Below are 25,996 nucleotides of genomic sequence, written 5' to 3'. Positions count from 1 at the left end.
CAACAAGAATATTTTTATACAGTCATCCCTTATTTACATTGGAAAAAAACTAAAGTAAAATAGACTTCATGTGCTTTTAAGATATTTGAAAAAATAAGATTTTAAACCTACCGGTAAATCTTTTTCTCCTAGTCCGTAGAGGATGCTGGGGACTCTGTAAGGACCATGGGGTATAGACGGGCTCCGCAGGAGACATGGGCACTCTAAAGACTTTAGAATGGGTGTGCACTGGCTCCTCCCTCTATGCCCCTCCTCCAGACCTCAGAGAAACTGTGCCCAGAGGAGACAGATTAAGAAAAATCCTTTCCTCGTACTGTCCAAGGGCAAGATTCATACCAGCCCACACCATCCACACCGTATAACCTGGAATATACTTAACCAGTTTCAGCATGAACAAAACAGCATCAGCCAAAGACTGATCTTAACTGTAACATAACCCTTATGTAAGCAACAACTATATACAAGCCTTGCAGAAATATGTCCGCACTGGGACGGGCGCCCAGCATCCTCTACGGACTAAGAGAAAAAGATTTACCGGTAAGTTTAAAATCTTATTTTCTCTTACGTCCTATAGAATGCTGGGGACTCCGTAAAGACCATGGGGATTATACCAAAGCTCCAAACCGGGCGGGAGAGTGCGGAAGACTCTGCAGCACCGATTGAGCAGACATGAGGTCCTCATCAGCGAGGGTATCAAACTTGAAGAATTTTGCAAAGGTGTTTGAACCCGACCAAGTAGCTGCTCGGCAAAGCTGTAAAGCAGAGACGCCTCGGGCAGCCGCCCAAGAAAAGCCCACCTTCCTAGTGGAATGGGCCTTTACCGAATTTGGTAATGGCAATCCAGCCGCTGAATGAGCCTGCTGAATCGTGTTACAGATCCAGCGAGCAATAATCTGCTTAGAAGCAGGAGCGCCAACCCTGTTGGCTGCATACCGGACAAACAGTGCCTCTGTTTTCCTAACCCGAGCCGTCCTGGCTACGTAAATTTTTAAGGCCCTGACTACATCAAGGGACTTGGAATCCTCCAAGTCTCCCGTAGCCACAGGCACCACAATAGGTTGGTTTAAATGAAACGATGAAATCACCTTAGGCAAAAATTGAGGACGAGTCCTCAACTCTGCTCGATCCACATGGAAAAACAGATAGGGGTTTTTATGATACAAAGCCGCCAATTCGGACACCCGCCTTGCAGATGCCAAGGCCAACAACATGACCACCTTCCAAGTGAGAAATTTCAATTCAACTGTTTGAAGAAGCTCAAACCAGTGAGATTTTAGGAACTGTAAGACCACGTTAAGGTCCCATGGTGCCACTGGGGGCACAAAAGGAGGCTGGATGTGTAGCACTCCCTTTATAAAAGTCTGGACTTCTGGGAGAGAAGCCAATTCCTTCTGAAAGAATATAGATAGGCTCCATAAAGGTACAGATTTCGTCCCTAACTTCAGGCCCATATCCACTCCTGTCTGTAGAAAGTGGAGAAAAACGGCCCAAGTGGAAATCTTCGTAGTAGCATTCTTGGCTTCACACCAAGATACGTACTTCCTCCAGATACGGTGATAATGTTTCGCCGTCATCTCCTTCCTAGCCTTTATCAGAGTAGGGATGACTTCCTCCGGAATAGCTTTCCCAGCTGGGATTCGGTGTACAACCGCCATGCCGTCAAACGTAACCGCGGTAAGTCTTGGAACACACAGGGCCCCTGCTGCAACAGGTCCTCCCAGAGAGGAAGGGGCCATGTATCTTCTGTGAGCATCTCCTGAAGATATGAATATCAGGCCCTTCGAGGCCAATCTGGAACAATGAGTATTGTCTGCACTCTTTTTCGTCTTATGATTCTCAATATTTTTGTGATGAGAGGAAGAGGAGGGAACACATAGACCGACTGAAACACCCATGGTGTCACCAGGGCGTCTACCGCTACTGCTTGAGGGTCCCTTGACCTGACACAATACCTCCGAAGCGTCTTGTTGAGGCGTGACGCCATCATGTCTATTTGAGGAGATCCCCAAAGACTTGTTATCTCTGCCAAAACTTCTTGATGAAGTCCCCACTCTCCTGGATGGAGATCATGTCTGCTGAGGAAGTCTGCTTCCCAGTTGTCCACTCCCGGAATGAAGACTGCTGACAGAGCTCTTACGTGATTTTCCGCCCAGCGAAGAATCCTGGTGGCTTCCGCCATTGCCACTCTGCTCCTTGTCCCGCCTTGGCGGTTTACATGAGCCACAGCTGTGACGTTGTCTGATTGAATCAGAACCGGTAGGTCGCGAAGAAGATTGTCCGCTTGTTGTAGGCCGTTGTATATGGCCCTTAATTCCAGTATCTTGATGTGTAGACAAGCCTCCTGGCTTGACCCATAGTCCCTGAAGATTTCTTCCTTGTGTGACTGCTCCCCATCCTCGGAGGCTCGCGTCCGTGGTCACCAGAACCCAGTCTTGAAAGCCGAACCTGCGATCCTCTAGAAGGTGAGCACTCTGCAGCCACCACAGGAGAGACACCCTGGCCCTGGGAGACAGGCTTATTTTCTGATGAATTTGAAGATGGGACCCGGACCACCTGTCCAGAAGGCCCCACTGAAATGTCCTCGCATGAAACCTGCCGAAGGGGATGGCCTCGTAGGTCGCCACCATTTTTCCCAGTACTCGAGTGCATTGATGGACTGACACTCTTTTAGGCTTTAACAGGTCTTTGATCATGTTCTGGAGTTCCAGGGCTCTTTACTACCGGGAGAAAAACCTCTCTGTTTTTCCATATACAGAATCATGCCCAAAAAAAAACAACCGAGTTGTCTGAACCCACTGCGACTTTGGCAGATTTAGAATCCAGCTGTGCCGTTGTAGTACTCTCAGGGAAAGAGACAATGTTTTTAATAACTGCTCCCCTGAACTCGCTTTTATCAGGAGATCGTCCAAGTATGCGATACTTGTGACCCCTTGTTTGCTCAGGAGAACCATTATTTCCGCCATTACCTTGGTGAAATTCTCGGGCCCGTAGAAAGCCCAAACGGCCACGTCTGAAACTGGTAATGACAATCCTGTACAGCGAACCTTAGGTACGCCCGATGAGGAGGATATATGGGGACATGAAGGTATGCATCCTTTATGTCTAATGACACCCTAAAATCCCCCCCGTTCCAGGCTGGATATCCTTGCCTTGAGAGATTCCATCTTGAATCTGAACCTCTTTAAATGTAGGTTTAGGGATTTTAGATTCAGAATTGGTCTGACCGAGCCATCTGGCTCTGGGACCACAAATAGGGCTGAATAAAACCCTTTTACCTGTTGCACTAGGGGAACCATGATAAACACTTGCTGTTGACCCAGCTTTAGTATGGCAGCCAAAATTATTTTCCTCTCCGGGGAAGTAGCTGGCAAGGCCGATTTGAAAATCGGTGTGGAAGCACCTCTTTGATGGATGTGGTAGAGGCCGGGGAGAACACTTTTCCTGTGAACTGGCCGTAGCCGGTGATCTTTTCCCTCTACCTCTGGCGAGGAAATAAAGCCACGCCCCTTTCTGAACTTACGCGACCGCAAGTACTGCATCTGTTATTAGGGTGTTTCCTTTTGCTGTGGGGGAACATAAGGCAAAAAAGACGACTTACCCGCGGTAGCTGTGAAAACCAGGTCAGCGAGGCCCTCCCCAAATAAAACTTCACCCTTGCAAGGTAAAGCTTCCATATGACTCTCCGAGTCAGCATCACCTGTCCATTGACGGGTCCGCAGGAACCTACCAGCAGAACCTGCCATGGCCTTAGCCCTTGCACCCAAACACCCAATATCTGTCGCAGCCTCTCTATAGTTCTGCGTCCTTGATGTGACCTAAGGCCAACACCATACTATCTTTTTCTAGGGTGTCAATGTTAGATGACAAGTTATCAGCCCAAGCTGTAATTGCGCTACCTACCCATGCCGACGCTATTGCAGGTCTAAATAGGGCTCTGGCAGTCGCATAAAATTTATTTTAAGGTAGATTTCTGCCTACTATCCGCAGGATCCTATAGGGCCACCTTATCAGGGGACGGTAATGCTACCTTCTTGGACCAGGGCATTAAGGCCTTGTCCAGCGTGGGCGAGGAATCCCACCGTAACCTGTCCTTTGAGGGGAAAGGATACGCCATAATACTACTCTTGGGAACTTGCAGTCTAATGTTAGGAATCTCCCAAGCTTTTTTAAATAAAACGGTCAGCTCATGAGATGAGTTAGGTTATTTTTCTTTAAATATGCAGACCCTCGTGTCAGGGACAGAGGAGTCCTCTGTGATATGCAAAACAACGTTTACTGCAATAAACCTATGTTGAATACGGTCGCGACTCATGGGTGCAACCTTGCATCATCCTAGTCGACACTGGAGTCGGAATCCGTGTCGGTATCAGTGTCTGCTAACTGGGTAAAGGGACATTTATGGGACCCTGAAGGGTCCTGGGACACAGTAAATGCCATGGGTTAATTCCCTGCTTGTCTTTTGGACTCTGCTTTGTCCAATCTTTAATAAAGCCACATTATCATTCAAAACATTCCACATGTCCACCCAATCAGGTGTCGGCTGTGCCGACGGAGACACCACCAACATCTGCTCTGCTACCTCCCAAGACGAGCCTTCCGCTTCAGACATGTCGACACACACGTACTGACACCTCTCACACATACTGGGATAAATAAATATGGGGACTGACCAACAATAAGGCCCTTTGGAGAGACAGAGAGAGAGAATACCAGCACACACCCAGCGCCACAATATGCTGAAACCACGGTCCCAGCCTAAATAGCGCTTTATATATAAATATATGTACAATCTGCACCAAATAAATGTGCCCCCCCTCGTTTTTGTCCCCTGTTATTGTTCAGCAGGGGAGATCTGGGAGCATTTCTCTGCAGCATGCTGTGGGGAAAAATGGCGCTGGTAAGTGCTGGAGGATCAAGCCCCGCCCCCTCGACGGCAGGCTTCGGTCCAGCTCAATTTCTTTATACTGGCGGGGTTTTTATATTATAATGCCTCAGCAGTATCTAATATCTGTGCCAGTGCTGTTTATGAGGTAATAACTGCTGCCCAGGGCGCCCACCCCACGCCCTGCACCCGTACAGTGCCTTCTGTGTGTGTGTTGGGAGCAATGGCGCCTTTGAAGTCTTCTGCCGCCTTTGAAGTCTTCTTTCTTCTCATACTCACCCGGCTTCTATCTTCCGGCTCTGTGAGGGGGACAGCTGCGCAGCTCCGGGACGAACGACGAGGATGAGACCTGTGTTCTGACCCTCTGGAGCTAATGGTGTCCAGTTGCCTAAGAAGCAGAGCCTATCATTTAAGTAGGTCTGCTTCTCTCCCCTCAGTCCCACGATGCAGGGAGCCTGTTGCCAGCAGTGCTCCCTGAAAATAAAAAACCTAACAAAAAGTCTTTTTCAGAGAAACTCAGGAGAGCTCCCCTGCAATGCACCCAGTCTCCTCTGGGCACAGGATCTAACTGAGGTCTGGAGGAGGGGCATAGAGGGAGGAGCCAGTGCACACCCATTCTAGAGTCTTTAGAGTGCCCATGTCTCCTGCGGAGCCCGTCTATACCCCATGGTCCTTACGGAGTCCCCAGCATCCTCTAGGACGTTAGAGAAAAGGAATTTTAGACATCTGGGGAGAAATTCAATCGTTTCCACCGGCAGCTGTCAGTGCCAACTGCCCGATGGAGCACTTCAATTGTTGCTCTGTTTGGGCGTGAACAGCTGCCAGTGCCGGCATTTCAGCTCGCATCCTCACGAAGATGGCAAGCTGAACTGTGCGATAAGTCGGCTGTTTGGACGCCCATACAGCACTTTTCACGTCGCGCCCAGAAATTTACCTAGCACTGTAGGGTGGAATTAAAGAAAGAAAACATTTGAATACTGCCCCGATCTCATGTCACTTTAAACGGGAGATTGGGGGTGAAAAAAATTTAAGATTTTACTTACCGGTAAATCTATTTCTCGTAATCCGTAGAGGATGCTGGGGACTCCGTAAGGACGATGGGGAGAGACAGGCTCCGCAGGAGACATGGGCACTTTAAGAAAGAATTTTAGTTCCTGGTGTGCACTGGCTCCTCCCTCTCTGCCCCTCCTCCATACCTCAGTTAGAGAACTGTGCCCAGAGGAGATGGACAGTACGAGGAAAGGATTTTTGTTAATCCAAGGGCAAGACTCATACCAGCCACACCAATCACACCGTATAACTTGTGATAACAATCCAGTAAACAGTATGACAATAACATAGCATCAGTTCACGCCCGATGCAACAATAACGTAACCCTTATTGAAGCAATAACTATATACAAGTATTGCAGAAGAAGTCCGCTCATGGGACGGGCGCCCAGCATCCTCTACGGACGAGAAACAGATTTACCGGTAAGTAAAATCTTATTTTCTCTAACGTCCTAGAGGATGCTGGGGACTCAGTAAGGACCATGGGGATTATACCAAAGCTCCCAAACGGGCGGGAGAGTGCGGATGACTCTGCAGCACCGACTGAGCAAACAGGAGGTGGTCCTCAGCCAGGGTATCAAACTTATAGAATTTTGCAAAGGTGTTTGTACCCGACCAAGTAGCAGCTCGACACAGCTGTAGTGCCAAGACCCCTCGGGCAGCCGCCCAAGAAGAGCCCACTTTCCTAGTGGAATGTGCCTTGACCGATTTTGGTAACGGCAAACCAGCCGTAGAATGCGCTTGCTGAATCGTGTTACAGATCCAGCGAGCCAGAGTCTGCTTTGAAGCAGGGCCGCCAAGCTTGTTGGCTGCATACAGAACAAACAGTGCTTCTGTTTTTCGGACTCTAGCCGTCCTGGCTACATAAATCTTCAAAGCCCTGACCACATCAAGGGACTCGGAATCCTCTAAGTCCCGTGTAGCCACAGGCACCACAATAGGTTGGTTCATATGAAAGGATGAAACCACTTTTGGCAGGAACTGAGGACGTGTCCGCAATTCCGCTCTATCCATATGGAAAACCAGATAGGGGCTTTATGTGATAAAGCCGCTAATTCCGACACTCGCCTAGCCGAAGCTAGGGCTAATAACATGACCCCCTTCCAAGCGAGATATTTAAACTCCACCGTTTTCAGTGGTTCAAACCAGTGTGACTTTAGGAAGTCCAAGACCACATTAAGGTCCCAAGGCGCCACCGGAGGCACAAACGGAGGCTGAATATGCAGTACTCCCTTAACAAAAGTCTGAACTTCTGGGAGAGAAGCCAATTCTTTTTGAAAGAAAATGGATAGGGCCGAAATCTGTACCTTAATGGAGCCCAATTTAAGGCCCAAATCCACTCCAGTTTGTAGGAAGTGAAGGAAACGGCCCAGATGGAATTCTTCCGTAGGAGCATCCCTGGCCTCACACCAAGAAACATATCTTCGCCATATACGGTGATAATGTTTTGCTGTTACTTCCTTCCTAGCCTTTATCAGCGTAGGGATAACCTCAACCGGAATACCTTTTTCCGCTAGGATCCGGCGTTCAACCGCCATGCCGTCAAACGCAGCCGCGGTAAGTCTTGGAACAGACAGGGTCCCTGTTGCAACAGGTCCTGCCTTAGAGGAAGAGGCCACGGATATTCCGTGAGCATTTCCTGCAGATCTGGATACCAGTTCCGTCGTGGCCAATCTGGAACAACGAGGATTGTTCTCGCTCCTTTTCTTCTTACTATTCTCAACACCTTGAGTATGAGAGGAAGAGGAGGAAATACATAGACGGACCGGAACACCCACGGTGTCACGAGGGCGTCTACCGCTACTGCCTGAGGGTCTCTGGACCTGGCGCAATACCTCTGTAGCTTTTTGTTGAGGCGGGACGCCATCATGTCTATCTGTGGCAGTTCCCACCGACTCACAATCTGTGCGAAGACTTCTGGATGAAGTCCCCACTCTCCCGGGTGTAGGTCGTGTCTGCTGAGGAAGTCTGCTTCCCAGTTGTCCACTCCCGGAATGAACCCTGCTGACAGTGCGCTTACATGATTCTACGCCCAGCGAAGAATCCTGGTAGCTTCCGCCATTGCCGCTCTGCTCCTTGTGCCGCCTTGGCGGTTTACATGAGCCACTGCGGTGATGTTGTCTGACTGGATCAGAACTGGTTGGTCGCGAAGTAAGGCCTCCGCTTGACGTAGGGCGTTGTATATGGCCCTTAGTTCCAGGATGTTGATGTGCAGAAAAGTCTCTTGACTTGACCAAAAACCCTGGAAATTTCTTCCCTGTGTGACTGCTCCCCAACCTCGGAGGCTTGCATCCGTGGTCACCAGGATCCAATCCTGAATGCCGAATCTGCGGCCCTAGAGAAGGTGAGCACTCTGCAGCCACCACAGGAGTGACACCCTGGCCAAGGGGGATAGGGTGATCAACCGATGCATCTGTAGATGTGACCCGGACCACTTGTCCAACAGATCCCATTGGAAAGTCCTCGCATGGAACCTGCCAAAGGGAATGGCCTCGTATGAGGCCACCATCTTTCCCAGAACTCGAGTGCAATGATGCACGGACACCTGTCTTGATTTCAAAAGGTTCCTGACCAGAGTCATAAGTTCCTGGGCTTTTTCTATCGGAAGATAAACCCTTTTCTGGGTCGTGTCCAGAATCATGCCCAAGAAAGGCAGACGAGTCGTAGGAACCAACTGTGACTTTGGGATATTGAGAATCCAGCCGTGTTGTTGTAACACTTTCAGTGAAAGAGATACGCTGTTCAGCAACTGCTCTCTTGATCTCGCTTTTATGAGGAGATCGTCCAAGTACGGGATAATTGTGACACCCTGCTTGCGCAGGAGCACCATCATTTCCGCCATTACTTTGGTGAAAATCCTCGGAGCCGTTAAGAGATCAAACGGCAACGTCTGAAATTGGTAATGACAGTCCTGTACTGCAAATCTTAGGTACGCCTGATGAGGTGGATAAATGGGGACATGAAGGTACGCATCCTTTATGTCCAGTGACACCATAAAATCCCCCCCTTACAGGCTGGCGATGACCGCTCTCAGCGATTCCATCTTGAACTTGAACCTCTTCAAGTATAGATTCAGAGATTTTAAATTCAATATGGGTCTGACCGAACCGTCCGGTTTCGGAACCACAAACATGGTCGAATAACCACCCCTTCCCTCTTGAAGGAGGGGAACCTCGACCACCACCTGCTAAAGATACAATTTTTGTACTGCATTTAACACTATCTCCCTCTCTAGGGGGGAAGACGGTAGGGCCGATTTGAAAAACCGGCGAGGAGGCACCTCTTCGAATTCCAGCTTGTAACCCTGAGACACAATTTCTATTGCCCAGGGATCCACCTGGGAGTGAACCCACATGTGGCCAAAATTCAGAAGACGCGCCCCCACTGGCCCCGACTCCGCCAGTGGAGCCCCAGTGTCATGCGGTGGATTTTGCATAGGCTGGGGAGGACTTCTGTTCCTGGGAACTAGCTGTATTGTGCAGCTTCTTTCCTCTGCCCCTCCCTCTGGCAAGAAAGGACGCACCTCGGACTTTCTTGTTTCTTTGTGAACGAAAGGACTGCATTTGATAATGCGGTGCTCTCTTAGGCTGTGAGGGAACATAAGGCAAAAAATTTGACTTTCCAGCCGTTGTTGTGGAGACCAGGTCCGAGAGACCTTCACCGAACAATTCCTCACCCCTGTAAGGTAAAACCTCCATATGTCATTTAGAGTCGGCATCATCTGTCCATTGCCGAGTCCACAGGACCCCTCTGGCAGAAATCGACATAGCGTTTATTCTAGAATCCAGCAGACTAATGTCTCTTTGAGCATCTCTCATATAAAGGACAGCGTCTTTAATATGCGCCAGGGTCAATAAAACAGTATCCCTATCTAGGGTATCAAACTCCTCTGATAAGGTATCAGTCCATGCCGCTACTGCACTACAGACCCAGGCCGACGCGATTGCCGGTTTGAGCAAGGTACCTGAATGTGTATAAATGGACTTCAGGGTACCCTCCTGTTTGCGATCAGCAGCATCCTTGAGGGTAACCGTATCCTGGGACGGCAGGGCTACCTTTTTGGATAAGCGTGTTAAAGCTTTGTCCACCCTAGGGGAGGATTCCCATCGTAACCTGTCCGTTGGCGGGAAAGGATACGCCATAAGAATCCGTTTGGAAATCTGCAGTTTTTTATCTGGAGATTCCCAAGCTTTTTCACATAACTCATTCAGTTCGTGTGAGGGGGGAAAAGTTACCTCAGGTTTCTTTCCCTTATACATATAAACCCTTGTGTCAGGGACAGGGGTTTCCTCCGTGATGTGCAAAACTTCCTTAATTGCTTTAATCATATATCGGAGTGATTTAGCCAACTTTGGCTGTAACTTTGCATCATCGTAATCGACACTGGAGTCAGAATCCATGTCGGTATCTGTGTCAACAATATGGGATAGTGGGCGCTTATGAGACCCCGACGGGGCCTGCGACATAGGATCAGGCACGGGTTGAGACCCTGCCTGTCCCAATGCATCAGCCTTGTCTAATCTTTTATGCAAGGAATTTACATTATCATTTAACACCTTCCACATATCCATCCAATCAGGTGTCGGCGCCGTCGGCGGAGACACCACATTCATTTGCTCCCACTCCTCTCCCACATAGCCTTCCACATCAGACATGTCGACACAAGCGTATCGACACACCATACACAAAGGGAATGTCCTTTCTGAAGACAGTTCCCCCACTAGGCCCTTTGGAGAGACAGAGAGAGAGTATGCCAGCACAGCCCCCAGCGCTACATAACCCAGGAATAACACAGTAACTTAATGTTAACCCAGTAGCTGCTGTTTATATACTTTTTTGCGCCTAATTATGTGCCCCCCCTCTCTTTTCAACCCTCTTCTACCGTGTATCAGCAGGGGAGAGCCTGGGGAGCTTCCTCTCAGCGTGCTGTGGAGAAAAAATGGCGCTGGTGAGTGCTGAGGGAGAAGCCCCGCCCCCTCGGCGGCAGGCTTCTGTCCCGCTTAAATTTTATTTCTTTGGCGGGGGCTCCTACATATATACAGTGCCCAGCTGTATATATATGTGTTCATTTGCCAGAATGAGGTCCCAAATGCTGCCCAGGGTGCCGCCTCCCCCCCCCTCCCCTCCCCCCTCATACTCACCCGGCTTCAGTCTTCCGGCTCTGCGAGGAGGACGGCAGCGCGGCTCTGCAAGGAGGACAGCAGCGCGGCTCTGGGACGGACGGCGAGGGTGAGATCCTGCGTACCGATCCCTCTGGAGCTAATGGTGTCCAGTAGCCTAAGAAGCAGGACCTAGCTTCAGAGAGTAGGGCTGCTTCTCTCCTCTCAGTCCCACGATGCAGGGAGTCTGTTGCCAGCAGAGCTCCCTGAAAATAAAAAAACCTAACAAAAAACCTTTCTATCAGCAAACTCAGGAGAGCTCACTGAAAAGCACCCAGCTCCTCTGTACACAGAATCAAACTGAGGTCTGGAGGAGGGGCAGAGAGGGAGGAGACCGTGCACACCAGGAACTAAATTCTTTCTTAAAGTGCCCATGTCTCCTGTGGAGCCCGTCTCTCCCCATGGTCCTTACGGAGTCCCCAGCATCCTCTAGGACGTTAGAGAAAATACCTTTTTAATCGCCACCTTGGAATCTGAGATGTCTAAACTAAAACACTGTCAATTTATGTCACTAATCAGTATGCGTTGATTCTTCAGTTACTTCTACTATAAAAACAGAGCAGGAAGCATTTGAGACATAACTGTGACTGGGGACCAGTAAAATTACATCCCTAGTATTGAGGAAAAAGATAAGGCCTGAGCTTGGACAAGTAAAATACAGCACTCTCTACTGTACTTTATAGTAGAGATTTCCTCATGTGCCTCCTCTTAAAAAAAAAAAAAAAAAAAAAAAAAAAAGAATAGGGCTATGCATCATGACCTGTACAAAATGTGGAACCTGTCAGTCCTGGCTGGCTAGGGCTTAAGTTTTTCGGACTATCATATAATTTTTTGTACAAACACGCCGCGCAAAACACACGGATTATACTTACTTTCAGCTTTGGACAAAGTGCAGGGATTACAGTCAATCAAAGCCAACTGAAAATGCTGTGGAGAGAGGGAAAATTTGCTGAAGACTTTTCATTTTTGCAGACATATGTAAACGAAACCACTTTTATTATTTTAAGACACATTTAAGTGTATATGATGAAAATTGGTAATGTCACCAAGCTGCTGATATAGATGATACTTGTTAATTATAGCGATGCCAACTGACACTGCCCACCAGTCATTTGAGAGAGGATTTACTTGTCTTGAGTGCATTAAGTCTGCACTGCTGAATAGCATCATTCCAATTTACTGGTATGCCATGAGACACAGGTGGATTATATTAGAAGACAGGTGGGGAACAGTGGGGAGATAGAGAGAGGGAGAGAGAGATACACATAGATGGGGGATGGGATGGCTGGGCTGACAGGGTATGTCTGAGATCAGCATGGAGGAGGGGGAAGAGTTGACGCCAGGCTGAATAGATATGTAGGAACACAGTAATAATATAAATTACAGATGGGCGGAGTTACATGGTGCCTATTAAATTAACAAGTACCGAGAAAAAAAATATCCAACCCTAAAACCACAAGATTCCTTTGCCAGATGCATATGTATAAGACTTAATAAAAGGAAGACACACACTGAAACATACTCCATGATTACCCTGTACTGGAAAGCACACCGCAGCTGACATACAGCTGGCTGTAGCAAGTACAAGCTTCAGCAAGGGTAAACCAGTATCACAGTTTGAAAAACTTGACAGCTTTCAAAACGGACAGATACATTTGGGATATCATGTATGGAGAGATTTATGTAATCACACATCAAACAAATATACCACAGCAAATACAGAATCAGTTCAGCATTCATACCTGTACATTCATTTATCCTTTGTGCAATGATGCATACGGCTAGATTGGTCTGCTTTGGAACAGTTACCATGGCAATGCTACTTTGAGAATTTGAAAATCACCAAATTTGATGTAAATAGCACAAAGATAATGGCAGAATGGTATGCAAATCAGCACTCTATAACAAGTAACACGCAATCATGTTATAACTTAAAATACAATGGTGAAAAGAACTAAGAGATCACGTTATATAAACTGTGCGCTCTCAGATAATTCTAACCTAAAACGGCACCCAGTGTGCAGGAATGAAAGATACAAAATGCCAACCTCAACCTTATTAGCCCTAGAGCTAGCCAAAGGCACAATATTGCAATATATTAGTAATAAATGATTAAGGACCTGGTATGCTGAAATGGACATCAGTAAAATGCAGTCAAGCTAATTCTACTTAAAAACCAAAAGAATTACATCAGATGGACTGGAACAATAGAAATATCATTAAAATTCAAAGAGAAAAAACCCAGCAAGGATGTCTCGGGTCTCCTAACATGCATATCAATATCTTGATGTTAGAGAAAAAGAAGCAGTGAAGAAATACACTGAAATACAGAGAAGTAAAGACACTCACCAGCGCTGAAAATAAGATAAAGCCTTATTCATAACAGAATCCTGTCTGCAACAAGCAGCAGCAGCTACAGAACATCTGCACCTCATACAAATATTGCAGTACTGAAGCTGGCTACTGCTGTGTGAAATGGTTATTATGCAGGAGAGGCCACTGCAGTTCAGAGACGACACACAATACCTCAAGGCAGACAGCAGTCTATAGAAATTTAAATCCACAGTAAGCGGATTTACCTAGAAAGTGTTGCCTTGAATTTTAAAAAGTTGAGAAAATATAAATATCACAGTACTGAATAAATCTACCCCTCATACTACTGAAAATATTCATCACATCAAAACAGATGACGGTTGGGAAGAAACCAGCATATTTTCAGCATGTATTTCTCAATGCACCTTCAAACATATAATAATAATAATAATAATAATTCTGCTTATAATATGGTAGCAGTGTTAATATATGCAGATCTTTGTACAGGGAGCTAGCGTATAATCAGCAACACATAAATTTTCACTAGGAAAACTGGCGTATAATAAATTATTCATGCCTTACTGTAAATTAGATATTAAAAAACATTTTTCCATACCATATGTAATTCATAAGAGGGGGTACATTATATCAGATTTACCAGTCTATAGGGGTAGTCTGAAAATTAAAAATAAGAATTTACTCACCGGTAATTCTATTTCTCGTAGTCCGTAGTGGATGCTGGGAACTCCGTAAGGACCATGGGGAATAGACGGGCTCCGCAGGAGACTGGGCACTCTAAAAGAAAGATTAGGTACTATCTGGTGTGCACTGGCTCCTCCCTCTATGCCCCTCCTCCAGACCTCAGTTAAGGAAACTGTGCCCGGAAGAGCTGACACAACAAGGATAGGATTTGGAATCCAGGGTAAGACTCATACCAGCCACACCAATCACACCGTACAACTTGTGATAACCATACCCAGTTAACAGTATGAACAACAACTGAGCCTCAGTAACAGATGGCTCATAACAATAACCCTTTAGTTAAGCAATAACTATATACATGTATTGCAGAGAGTCCGCACTTGGGACGGGCGCCCAGCATCCACTACGGACTACGAGAAATAGAATTACCGGTGAGTAAATTCTTATTTTCTCTGACGTCCTAGTGGATGCTGGGAACTCCGTAAGGACCATGGGGATTATACCAAAGCTCCCAAACGGGCGGGAGAGTGCGGATGACTCTGCAGCACCGCATGAGCAAACTCAAGGTCCACCTCAGCCAGGTTATCAAACTTGTAGAACTTAGCAAACTTAGCAAGTAGCAGCTCGGCAAAGCTGTAAAGCAGAGACCCCTCGGGCAGCCGTCCAAGAATAGCCCACCTTTCTTGTGGAATGGGCTTTCACCATTTTGGATGCGGCAATCCAGCCGCAGAGTGAACCAGCTGAATCGTGCTATAGATCCAGCGAACAATAGTCTGCTTCGAAGCAGGAGCGCCAACCTTGTTGGCTGCATACAGAATAAACAGCGAGTCAGACTCTGACTCCCGCCTTTCTGGAAACATAAATTTTCAAAGCCCGGACTACGTCCAGCAACTTGGAATCCTCCAAGTCCCTAGTAGCCGCAGGCACCACAATAGGCTGGTTCAAATGAAACGATACCACCCTAGGAAGAAATTGGGGACGAGTCCTCAATTCTGCCCTGTCCCTATGGAAGATCAGATGAGGGTTTTTACATGACAAAACCGGCAATACTGACACACGCCTAGCCGAAGCTAAGGCCAATAGCATGACCACTTTCCACGTGAGATATTTTAGCTCCACGGTCTTAAGTGGCTCAAACCAGTGGGATTTCAGGAAATCCAACACAACGTTAAGATCCCAAGGTGCCACCGGTGGCACAAAAGGAGGCTGAATATGCAGCACCCCCGGAACGTCTGAACTTCAGGCAGTGAAGCCAGTTCATTTTTAGAGAAAATATATAGGGCCGAAATCTTGACCTTTATGGATCCTAATTTTAGGCCCATAGTCACTCCTGACTGTAGGAAGTGCAGGAATCGACCCCGCTGGAATTCCTCCGTAGGGGCTTCCCGGCCTCACACCAAGCAACCTATTTTCGCCATATACAGTGAAAAAGTCTTGCTGTCACGTCTTTCCTAGCCTTTACCAGCGTAGGAATAACTGCATCCGGAATGCCCTTTTCCGCTAGGATCTGGCGTTCAACCGCCATGCCGTCAAATGCAGCCGCGGTAAATTTTGGAACAGACAGGGCCCCTGTTGCAACATGTCCTGTCTGAGAGGCAGAAGCACTGAGTCCTCTGAGAGCATTTCCTGCAGCTCCGGGTACCGAGTCCTTCTTGGCCAATTCGGAGTAAAGAATATTGTTTTCACTCCTCCTTTTATTACAATTCTCAGCCCTTGGGTATGAGAGGAAGAGGAGGGAATACAGAGACTGACTGGAACACCCACGGTGTTACAAGTGCGACCACAGCTATCACCTGAGGGTCCCTTGACCCGGCGTAAAACCTTTTTTAGCTTTTTATTGAGGTGGGACGCCCCTTAGGCAGTTCCTATCAATTTGCAAACTGCGTGAAGACTTCCTGATGAAGTCCCCACTTTCCCGGGTGGAGGTCGTACCTGCTGAGGAAGTCTGCTTCCCAGATGTCCACTCCCAGAACGAACACTGCTGACAGTGCGCTTACTTGATTCTCCGCCCAGCGAAGAATTCTGGTGGCTTCTACCCTCGCCACCCTGCTCCTTGTGCCGCCTTGGCGGTTTACATGAACCCCTGCGGTCTGAATGGAACAGAACCGGTTGGTCGCGAAGCAGGATCTCCGCTTGACTTAGGGCGTTGTATATGGCCCTTAGTTCCAGGATATTGATGTGAAGGCAAGTCAGTTGACTTGACCACAGACCTTGGAAATTTCTTCCCTGTGTAACTGCCCCCCACCCTCGGAGGCTTGCATCCGTGGTCACCAGGATCCAGTCCTGAATGCCGAATCTGCGGCCCTCGAGAAGGTGAGCACTCTGCAGCCACCACAGGAGAGACACCCTGGCCCTGGGGGATAGGGTGATTAACCGATGCCTCTGAAGAGGTGATCCGGACCACTTGTCCAGTAAGTCCCATTGGAAGGTCCTCGCATGGAACCTGCCTAAGGGGATGGCCTCGTATGATGCCACCATCCTTCCCAGGACTCGAGTGCAGTGATGCACTGACACCTGTTTTGGTTTTAATAGATTCCTGACCAGTGTCATGAGCTCCTGAGCTCTCTCTATCGGGAGATAAACCCTTTTCTGGTCTGTGTCTAGGATCGTGCCTAGGAGAGGCAGATGAGCTGTAGGAAACAACTGCGACTTTGGAATATATAGAATCCAGCCGTGTTGCCGTTACACTTCCAGAGAAAGTGATACGCTGTTCAGCAACTGCTCTCTTGATCTCGCTTTTATGAGGAGATCGTCCAAGTACGTGATAATAGTGACACCTTGCTTCCGCAGTAGCACAATCATATCCGCCATTACCATGGTGAATATTCTCGGGGCCGTGGAGAAACCAAACGGCAACATCTGAAATTGGTAATGACAATCCCGTACCGCAATTCTGAGGTACGCCTAATGAGGTGGATAAATGGGGACCTGAAGGTATGCATCCCTTATGTCCCGATTCACAATAAAGTCTCCCCCTTTTTAGGCTTGCACTGACCGCTCTTAGCGATTCCATCTTGAACTTGAACCTTCTCAGGTATATGTTCAGGGATTTTTAAGTCAATATGGGTCTGACCGAACCGTCTGGTTTCGGGATTACAACATGGTCTAATAATAACACCCTCTTGTTGAAGGAGGGGACCCTTGACCACCACCTGTTAAAGATACAATTTGTTAATTGCAGATAACACTGGCTCCCTCTCTTGGGAGGAAGCCCGCAGGGCCGTTGGTGAGGGGGCATCTTCTCACAGTCCAGCTTGTATCCCTGAGACACAATATCTATTGCCCAGGGATCGAACAGGGAGTGAACCCACTTGTGGCTGAACTTACGAAGGCGTGTCCCAGCGACATTGGTGGATTTTTGTAGGGGCCGGGGAGGACTTCTGTTCCTGGGAACTAGCTGCCCGGCTCTGACAAGAAAGGACGCCCCTCAGACTTTCTTGTTTCTTTATACGAAAGGCTGCATTTAATAATGTCGTGCTTTCTTAGGCTGTGCAGGAATATAAGGCAAACTAGCAGAATTACCAGCTATAGCTGTGGAGACCAGGCCCGAGAACCCTTCTCCACACAATCCTCAGCCTTCCATATGCCTCTTAAGTCGGCATCATCTGTCCAATGCATATTCTACAGGACACGTCAAGCAGAGATCGACATAGCTTTGACTCTAGGACCCAGTATACTCATGTCTCCTTGGGCATGCTTTATAACTATATATCTATCACTTAAGACAGCATCTTTAATATATTTATATTGCATACTAGGGTCTCATCTCTGCTGATAAGGTACCTGTCCACGCTGCCACAGCGCTATAAACCCATGCCGACACAATCGCCGGTCTGGGTAGTATACTAGAATGTGCACGCTATCTGCAGGATCCCTGAGAATAGCAAGTGCTACCGTCTGTGCAAACAGGACACCCCAGGGGAAGATTCTCAACATATCCTGGCCCTAGTGGGGAAAGGATACAGCCTGAGAATTCTCTTGTGGGAAGCTGCCGTCTCTTGTCTGGAGATTCCCGCTCTTTTTCATCATGAGAGGAGGGAAATTTACCTCAGCATTCTTCCCCTTAAACATGTGTACTCTCGTGTCAGGGACAGATGAGTCATCAGTGATATGCAAATCATCTATTATTTCAATAATCATATATTGAATACCTTATAGCCATCTTGGCTGTAACTTTGCATTATCGTAGTCGACAGTGGAGTTAAACTCCGTGTCGATACCAGTGTTTGTTATTATGGATAGTGAGCATTGAGAGACTCTGAAGGTCTCTGTGACATAGGGACAGACATGGGTAGATTTCCTGTCTGTTCCCTAACCTTTTGTGCAATAAATTCACCTTAGCACTTACACATATCCAAACAGGTGTCAGCGTTGTCGACGGAGACACCCCCTCACACACATATCCGCTCTATCACCTCCTTAGAGGAGCCTTTTACCTCAAACATGTCGACACACGCGTACCGACACACCACACACACAGGGGATGCTCTATTTGAGGACAGTTCCCCCACAAGGCCCTTTGGAGAGACAGAGAGAGAGTATGCCAGCACACACCCCAGCGCTATATAACCCAGGGATTACACTACAACTCAGTGTTTAGCCAGTAGCTGCTGTATATACAAATTTTTGCGCCTAAATTTATGTGCCCCGCCCTCTCTTTTCACCCTTTGTGTACCAGGATACTGCCGGGGAGAGCCTGGGGAGCTTTCTTCCAGCGGAGCTGTGAAGAGAAAATGGCGCTGGTGTGCTGAGGAAGAAGGCCCGGCCCCCTCGGCGGCGGGCTTCTGTCCTGTTTCTGACTAAAAATGGCGGGGGTTTTACACATATACAGTTTTCCAGACTGTATTATGTGTATATATTGCCAAAAGGTATACTTCTTGCTGCCCAGGGCGCCCCCCAGCGCCCTGCACCCTACAGTGACCGGAGTGTGTGGTGTGCAGTGGGAGCAATGGCGCACAGCTGCAGTGCTGTGCGCTACCTTAATGAAGACCGGAGTCTTCTGCCGCCGATTTTATCTTTTTCTTCTGTCTTCTGGCTCTGCAAGGGGGACGGCGGCGCGTCTCCGGGAACGGACGATCGAGGTCAGGCCCTGTGTTCGAACCCTCTGGAGCTAATGGTGTCCAGTAGCCTAAGAAGCACAAGCTAGCTGCACGCAGGTAGGTTTGCTTCTCTCCCCTCAGTCCCACGTAGCAGTGAGTCTGTTGCCAGCAGATCTCACTGAAAATAAAAAACCTAACAAATACTTTCTTTCTAGCAAGCTCAGGAGAGCCCACTAGGTGCATCCAGCTCTGGCCGGGCACAGATTCTAACTGAGGTCTGGAGGAGGGGCATAGAGGGAGGAGCCAGTGCAAACCAGATAGTACCTAATCTTTCTTTTAGAGTGCCCAGTCTCCTGCGGAGCCCGTCTATTCCCCATGGTCCTTACGGAGTTCCCAGCATCCACTAGGACGTCAGAGAAAATGGTATGACAACTTATTGGTATATTCAATGCACGTTGGATCCTCTCCAACGGAGAGGATCTGACAGTGTAGTATTCAATTAGCGGGGAAAATCAGACAGGTTTTGCCTGTTTCCAACAATGCTTATCAGACTTTTTTTAAAGTTGGATCAGCATTGTCGAAAACGGGACAAAATCCTGTCGGAATTAGCAGCTTATTCGACAAAACATGTGGATCCGCAGCTAACCTACTAATCCACGTGTTTTCCGACAAGTCTGAAAAAAAGCAGTACCACTGAATAGGTTGAATCCTGATTCGACCAAAAAAAGTCAGAAACGGACGTTTTTCCGACTAGACGGCAGTTCCGACTTCAATTGAATAGACCTGATAGTAGCAAATAATATACTACTGTAACCATACAAAATTTAGAGAAGAATAAGCACTTAAGGGGTAGAATTCAATTCTTTCTGCCCCCTTCCACACCTGTTCTGTTTCTGCTGATGGGCAGCCGACCCTTTACGCAGCTAAACTTGATTATTATGGGCGTGATCTGAGTGACAACTTTAGAAAGTAGATTGGGCGTGATATATCATTTGAATACCGCCCATGGAATAGAAACAGATATAAAACTACTTGGTTCACTCAAGTTGCCGAAGAAGCCTGAATGTTGGAAAACTAAAGCGATGGACCCTTTACATTGCAGCCTGACCCCAGTGTCTACGAAATGCTGGACAATTCAGGACTGAGCTCAGAGAAATCCGGCCATAAGAACGGTTCCCACACCGTGAGATTAAAACTTGTTATAGAAACTGGAACCGGTCTGATCGCAACAGCACTAGCCTAAGCAGATAAGGCTTTCTCCCAACACGATTTAAGAAGTTTACTCCAACAATGTGATACATAGTCGCTTAAAAGGTCAACAATACATAAAAAGCATAGACATTTAGCAAACTACAAAGGCACACTGATGAATGATACTAAAATAAAGAATATAGCCTCAGACTGTCTGAACTATTGCAGTAAGGAGAAGGTACTTCTTATTAAGGTCATTCAAACCAGACTACTGTAATCCTTAAATTGGGCATACACTATACAATTATCTGCCAGATCTGGCTGGTTGGAATGAAAATCTGGTAATGGGCGAGAGCAAATGACAATCGACCATTTGCTCCCAAACATTGAAAAACAGAAGAAAAAAAAACTGTTGATCGTACAAATTGGTTAAATCCATGACTTAACAAATTTGTCTGAATGACAGGTTTTGTCCATTTTCCAGTGTTTTGACGCAAAAGGTCAATTGTCATTTGCTCTCATCCAGTTTCATTCCAACCAGCCAGATGATCTGTCAGATAATTGTATAGTAAAAGTTTAAGACAAGCCAGGTAACTACCAATATTTTTTAACGGGATTATAAAATATTGGTGTGATTTTCTAAACTCATATCTTTGCTAAATAGGGCCAAGAGGTACGGCATCCATATCTGCGAAGAAAACATGTCAGTATTCTTAATTTAAAGTCTTGGATTCAGAGTTCCAGGATTATAATGCAGACATACAGATTATACAAAAGATGTCAACATTTGTTTCATTACCACAATTAGAAGGACCTGCCCTGCCACTGTACTAAATCATCTTTGTGTGGGTCTATCATTTTATAACCATTCTGCCAGGTTATCTCCCAACCCAGATAATGGAGGTCTAAAAAATATAAACTGACTTAACTAGCAGCCAGGAAATTTTGTTTGATATCTGTTTTTTTGCACCAGCTAAATCTGTTCACTGTTGATATTGCTATGACCAGGTCACTGATACCCTGCTGGCAAGTGCCCTCCTTAGTCCTCCGGGTTTATTCTAACATACAATGAAGTGCCAAAAGCCATGGGATAGCAGTATGTAAAAGTAATGTAGGTGGCACTACCGTAATGTAACTCATGGAAATAGCCAGGCCTGCATTAGTTGGAATTGGACATCTTGTGGTTCTCCGTGAACACTGGCTAGGCTGTTCATGGCAAGGGGATGTGAATTATTGGGGTGGCATGATAGATTTCCGAAGATGTGCAAACATTTAACATTACTTGATCTACGGTGTCACTAGTGTACCACGAATACCTCATGAAAGGTACTAGCACCCACCGTGAAGAGCACAGTGGCCAACCACGGGTGCTTAAATGATCAGGGCCAGCAGCGTATGACCAGAATTGTTGTTGTAACAGACAAGCAACACTGGATCAAAATTACATCCACAATTAATGCAGGAGGTACTAGATGCATATTCAGCAAATCAGGTGCAGTGTTCTTTAGCTTCCATGGGATCAGAAGACCCAGAGTGCCCCTGGGCTTGTGATGTCGCTAATTGGACCATGAACGACTGGCAACATGCGGTGTGGTCCAATGAGTCACAGTTCCAATTGTTTCAGGCTCATGGTATCATTTGGGTGTGGTGCAGACCCTAGGAGGCAATGAACTGTGCAGGCTGGTGTTGGTTCCATAAAGGAATGAGGTGCGTTCACGTGGTGTGGCATGGTGTGGGTTGGGTCCACCTGAACACATTGACCGGTAACCGCTACGCTGCAATGCTTGGTGACCTTCGGCAGCCCTTCATGGATGGCATATTACAGCAAAATAATGCAGTGTGATCAGTCCGAAGTTATCCAGAATGGTTTGAGAAGCATTCTGGAGAGTTCCAACGAATGGTGCGGCCACCACGTTCACCCACCATGAACCAATCAAGCATTTATGGGACCTAGTGGAGGGGTCCATTGGCACCCCAGACCCTGTACCTTTGAATATCAGGGAGCTGTGGGAAACTCTCCAGAGATGGCAGGGTCAACATCTCTCCAGATGTCTTCCCTTTACTTGTGGAATCGATACCACGTAGAAATGCTGCACTTCACTGGGCTAGAGGATATCCAACACGATAGTAGGCACCTACACCATGACTTTTGGCATTTCAGTGTAACAATTTTTACTATCTATACTGGCACGTTTGTGATTTGTCGACCAATTAACCAATCTCATTTTTTTAATAAAATTATTTTATAACCCAATCTAGCTACAGGTGTTTTCCGGGGATATCCAACAAATATTAATACATAGGCACTAAATGAAGATTAGCTTTTGTATTTACAAACCATTACTGTATCCTTTTACACAATCAAAAGTAAATAGGCATCATTTTAAGCAATCAACTATATAATAATTTTAATTCTGCACTACCACATAGGAAAAGATCTACATTATGTACCCTTTTCTCATAGTTCATGCCCTGAAAGTCGCTTCATGCAGCCTTCTTGAATGCATAACAGTTAAATCAATAAAATTAACGACCATTATTATTGATTACCATGATTATACGGATCCACTGGACAGCATATATTGAGAACATGTTATTACCTTTAGACTTAACTCATAGTCAGTGTTTACTTTGAACATAAGTCCAAGTCGCAAATGGATTTCCTTGGCGCGACAAAAGCCAGGGTCGACATAAAGCACTTCCTGAAATGCTCTAATTGCCCTAGAAGGGGGAAAGAGACATCATTAAGCAGGACACCACCAGCCATATAATGTAATAACACTCAAAGTTTATTACAATGTGACAGGCAAGGAAATATCTGAATACAGGCCTCACATAAAGCCACTGACCACTCCAAAATATAACGCGTTATTTAGTAACACCAGTTCTAAGGGGAATTTTCTACACATTTCTATCAGACCACAGTGCAAAATGTCAGTGTGTCCCGATCTTGTTCACCAATTTTATTGCAGCAAGAGGGCTCATCAGCAGTGCCAGCTTGATGACAATATACTAGGGCTCAAATAATGTACTGAATAATGAATATAGAAGTTCTGTTCATCATCCCCCCACTTGTGTATACTTTTTCTTAAAAGTCGCTTCAACACAAGGACAGTCTGTCTGCTACAAAACATATAAAATAGGGTATACGGACTCTAGGTCGACATACATTAGGTCGACACAGGAAATATGTTGACACAACCATTAGGTCGACATGAACAAGGTCAACATGAGTTTTTCACTTTTTTTCTTAATTTTTTGAACTTTCATACTTTACGATCCACGTGGACTACAATTGGGAATGGGAACCACTAATTGGGTTTCCCCGTCACTTTACGAAAAAAACATTAAAAAAAAACAACAACCTCATGTCGACTTTTTTCCCATGTCAACCTTGTTCATGTCGACCTAATGGCTGTGTCGGCCTAGTGACTGTCGACCCCGAGTCCCATACCCATAAAATAGCAATGTCATACAGAACAAGTGTCAAAAAAGGAGCATTACCTACCAGTGAAATGCATTGTAATAAAAGTAGACCAATCCAAGGCCATAAAGAAAGGCAGCATTCTGCAAATAAGAACAAATCCATATTTGAGTGTCTGTAGCATATTACAACTCTATCTGTATAACTGAGTAATGCAAAACGGTCACGGAAAGCAAGCTTGAAACAGAACGCCTCATAAAAAGCTATGTTACATTAAAACAGTATTCCTAATTTATCTCCCTGTCATCACTGAACAAGTGCTTCCCCTTCTGCAGCCGAAGAACTGCATAGTGAAACGGTTTTTCCTGTGATGCCTCTGTTTATACTCTTTTTATACCTCTGCTGACCTCTGACTGTAGGGACTTATTGGTACACATTGTGTATTACAGACAAAACTCAAAAAGGTAAAAGCACTCATAGCAAAAAGAAGCATCCCATAATGCAGCTCTCAATTACAGGGCTTGCGCTTTATATCACTTATTTAATGCAGGTCAGAACAGAAAATACAGCAAGGCTCTTGTATAAAGAATATACTTAATTAAATCTTTGAACACAGAAGAAAAAACAAATACAAAAAGGTACTGTAGCTGACATAGTACAAAAAGTATTAAAGACAAACGCAAACAAGGTGTGTGTGTGTGTGTGTGTGTGTGTGTGTGTGTGTGTGTGTGTGTGTGTGTGTGTGTGTGTGTGTGTGTGTGTGTGTGTGTGTGTGTGTGTGTGTGTGTGTTAAATGGGCAGACTAGATGGGCCAAGTGGTTCTTATCTGTCCGGAAATTCTATATATTGTTAATAAAAGAGCCAAACCATTTAATGCAAGAACAACAAAATCCTAGGGTGTGGTGGCATAAACAGTAACAAACATGGAAAAAATAGTGACTGAGTAAACAAAACCATATATATATATATATATATATATAATAAGAATTTACTCACCGGTAATTCTATTTCTCGTAGTCCGTAGTGAATGCTGGGTACTCCGTAAGGACCATGGGGAATAGACGGGCTCCGCAGGAGACTGGGCACTCTAAAAGAAAGATTAGGTACTATCTGGTGTGAACTGGCTCCTCCCTCTATGCCCCTCCTCCAGACCTCAGTTAGGGAAACTGTGCCCGGAAGAGCTGACACTACAAGGAAAGGATTTGGAATCCCGGGTAAGACTCATACCAGCCACACCGTACAACTTGTGATAACTATACCCAGTTAACAGTATGAACAACAAATGAGCCTCATTAACAGATGACTCATAACAAAACCCTTTAGTTAAGCAATAACTATATACACGTATTGCAGAGAGTCCGCACTTGGGACGGGCTCCCAGCATCCACTACGGACTACGAGAAATAGAATTACCGGTGAGTAAATTCTTATTTTCTCTGACGTCCTAGTGGATGCTGGGTACTCCGTAAGGACCATGGGGATTATACCAAAGATCCCAAACGGGCGGGAGAGTGCGGATGACACTGCAGCACCGCATGAGCAAACTCAAGGTCCTCCTCAGCCAGGGTATCAAACTTGTAGAATTTTGCAAACGTGTTTGACCCCGACCAGGTAGCAGCTCGGCAAAGTTGTAATGCCGAGACCCCTTGGGCAGGCGCCCAAGTAGAGCCACCTTCCTCGTGGAATGGGCTTTTACTGATTTAGGATGCGGCAGTCCAGCCGCAGAATGTGCAAGTTGAATCGCGCCACAGATCCAGCGAGCAATAGTCTGCGTAGAAGCAGGAGCACCCAGCTTGTTGGGTGCATGCAGGATAACAGCGAGTCTGTATATATGACTCTAGCCGTCCTGGAAACAAAATTTTCAGGGCCCGGACAACATCCAGCAACTTGGAGGCCTCTAAGTCCCGAGTAGCCGCAGGCAGCACAATAGGTTGGTTCAATGAAACGCTGATACCACCTTAGGGAGAAATTGGGGACGAATCCTCAATTCTGCCCTGTCCCTATGGAACATCAGATAAGGGCTTTCACATGACAAAGCTGCCAATTCTGACACACGCCTAGCCGAAGCCAAGGCCAAATATATATGACCACTTTCCACGTGAGATACTTCAACTCCACGTTCTGAAGTGGCTCAAAACAATGTAATTTTAGGAAAACCAACACTACGTTGAGATCCCAAGGTGCCACTGGAGGTACAAAAGGAGGCTGAATATGCAGCACTCCCTTAACAACGTCTG

At 46.4% G+C, this 25,996-nt stretch overlaps 1 protein-coding gene across 4 annotated transcripts in view; it reads right to left on the bottom strand.

The window, feature by feature from the left end:
* Window positions 1-25,996, bottom strand: part of KDM6A (lysine demethylase 6A) — a 435,435-nt gene that overhangs the window by 202,607 nt on the left and 206,832 nt on the right. For all 4 annotated transcript variants that reach the window (XR_010241142.1, XM_063955630.1, XM_063955632.1 and 1 more), the window contains exons 5-7: window positions 23,844-23,902; window positions 22,936-23,056; window positions 11,963-12,017 (exon numbers count right to left, since the gene is read on the bottom strand). Coding sequence is in view for 3 of the 4 variants with exons in the window: in XM_063955630.1 (XP_063811700.1) it covers window positions 11,963-12,017; window positions 22,936-23,056; window positions 23,844-23,902 (235 nt within the window). In the remaining variant the exon portion in view is untranslated. The remainder of the gene's footprint in view (window positions 1-11,962; window positions 12,018-22,935; window positions 23,057-23,843; window positions 23,903-25,996) is intronic.

This window comes from Pseudophryne corroboree, chromosome 2 (assembly GCF_028390025.1).
Source record: "Pseudophryne corroboree isolate aPseCor3 chromosome 2, aPseCor3.hap2, whole genome shotgun sequence".
NCBI classification, from domain to species: domain Eukaryota; kingdom Metazoa; phylum Chordata; class Amphibia; order Anura; family Myobatrachidae; genus Pseudophryne; species Pseudophryne corroboree.
This window is presented reverse-complemented; position numbering and strand designations above follow the sequence as displayed.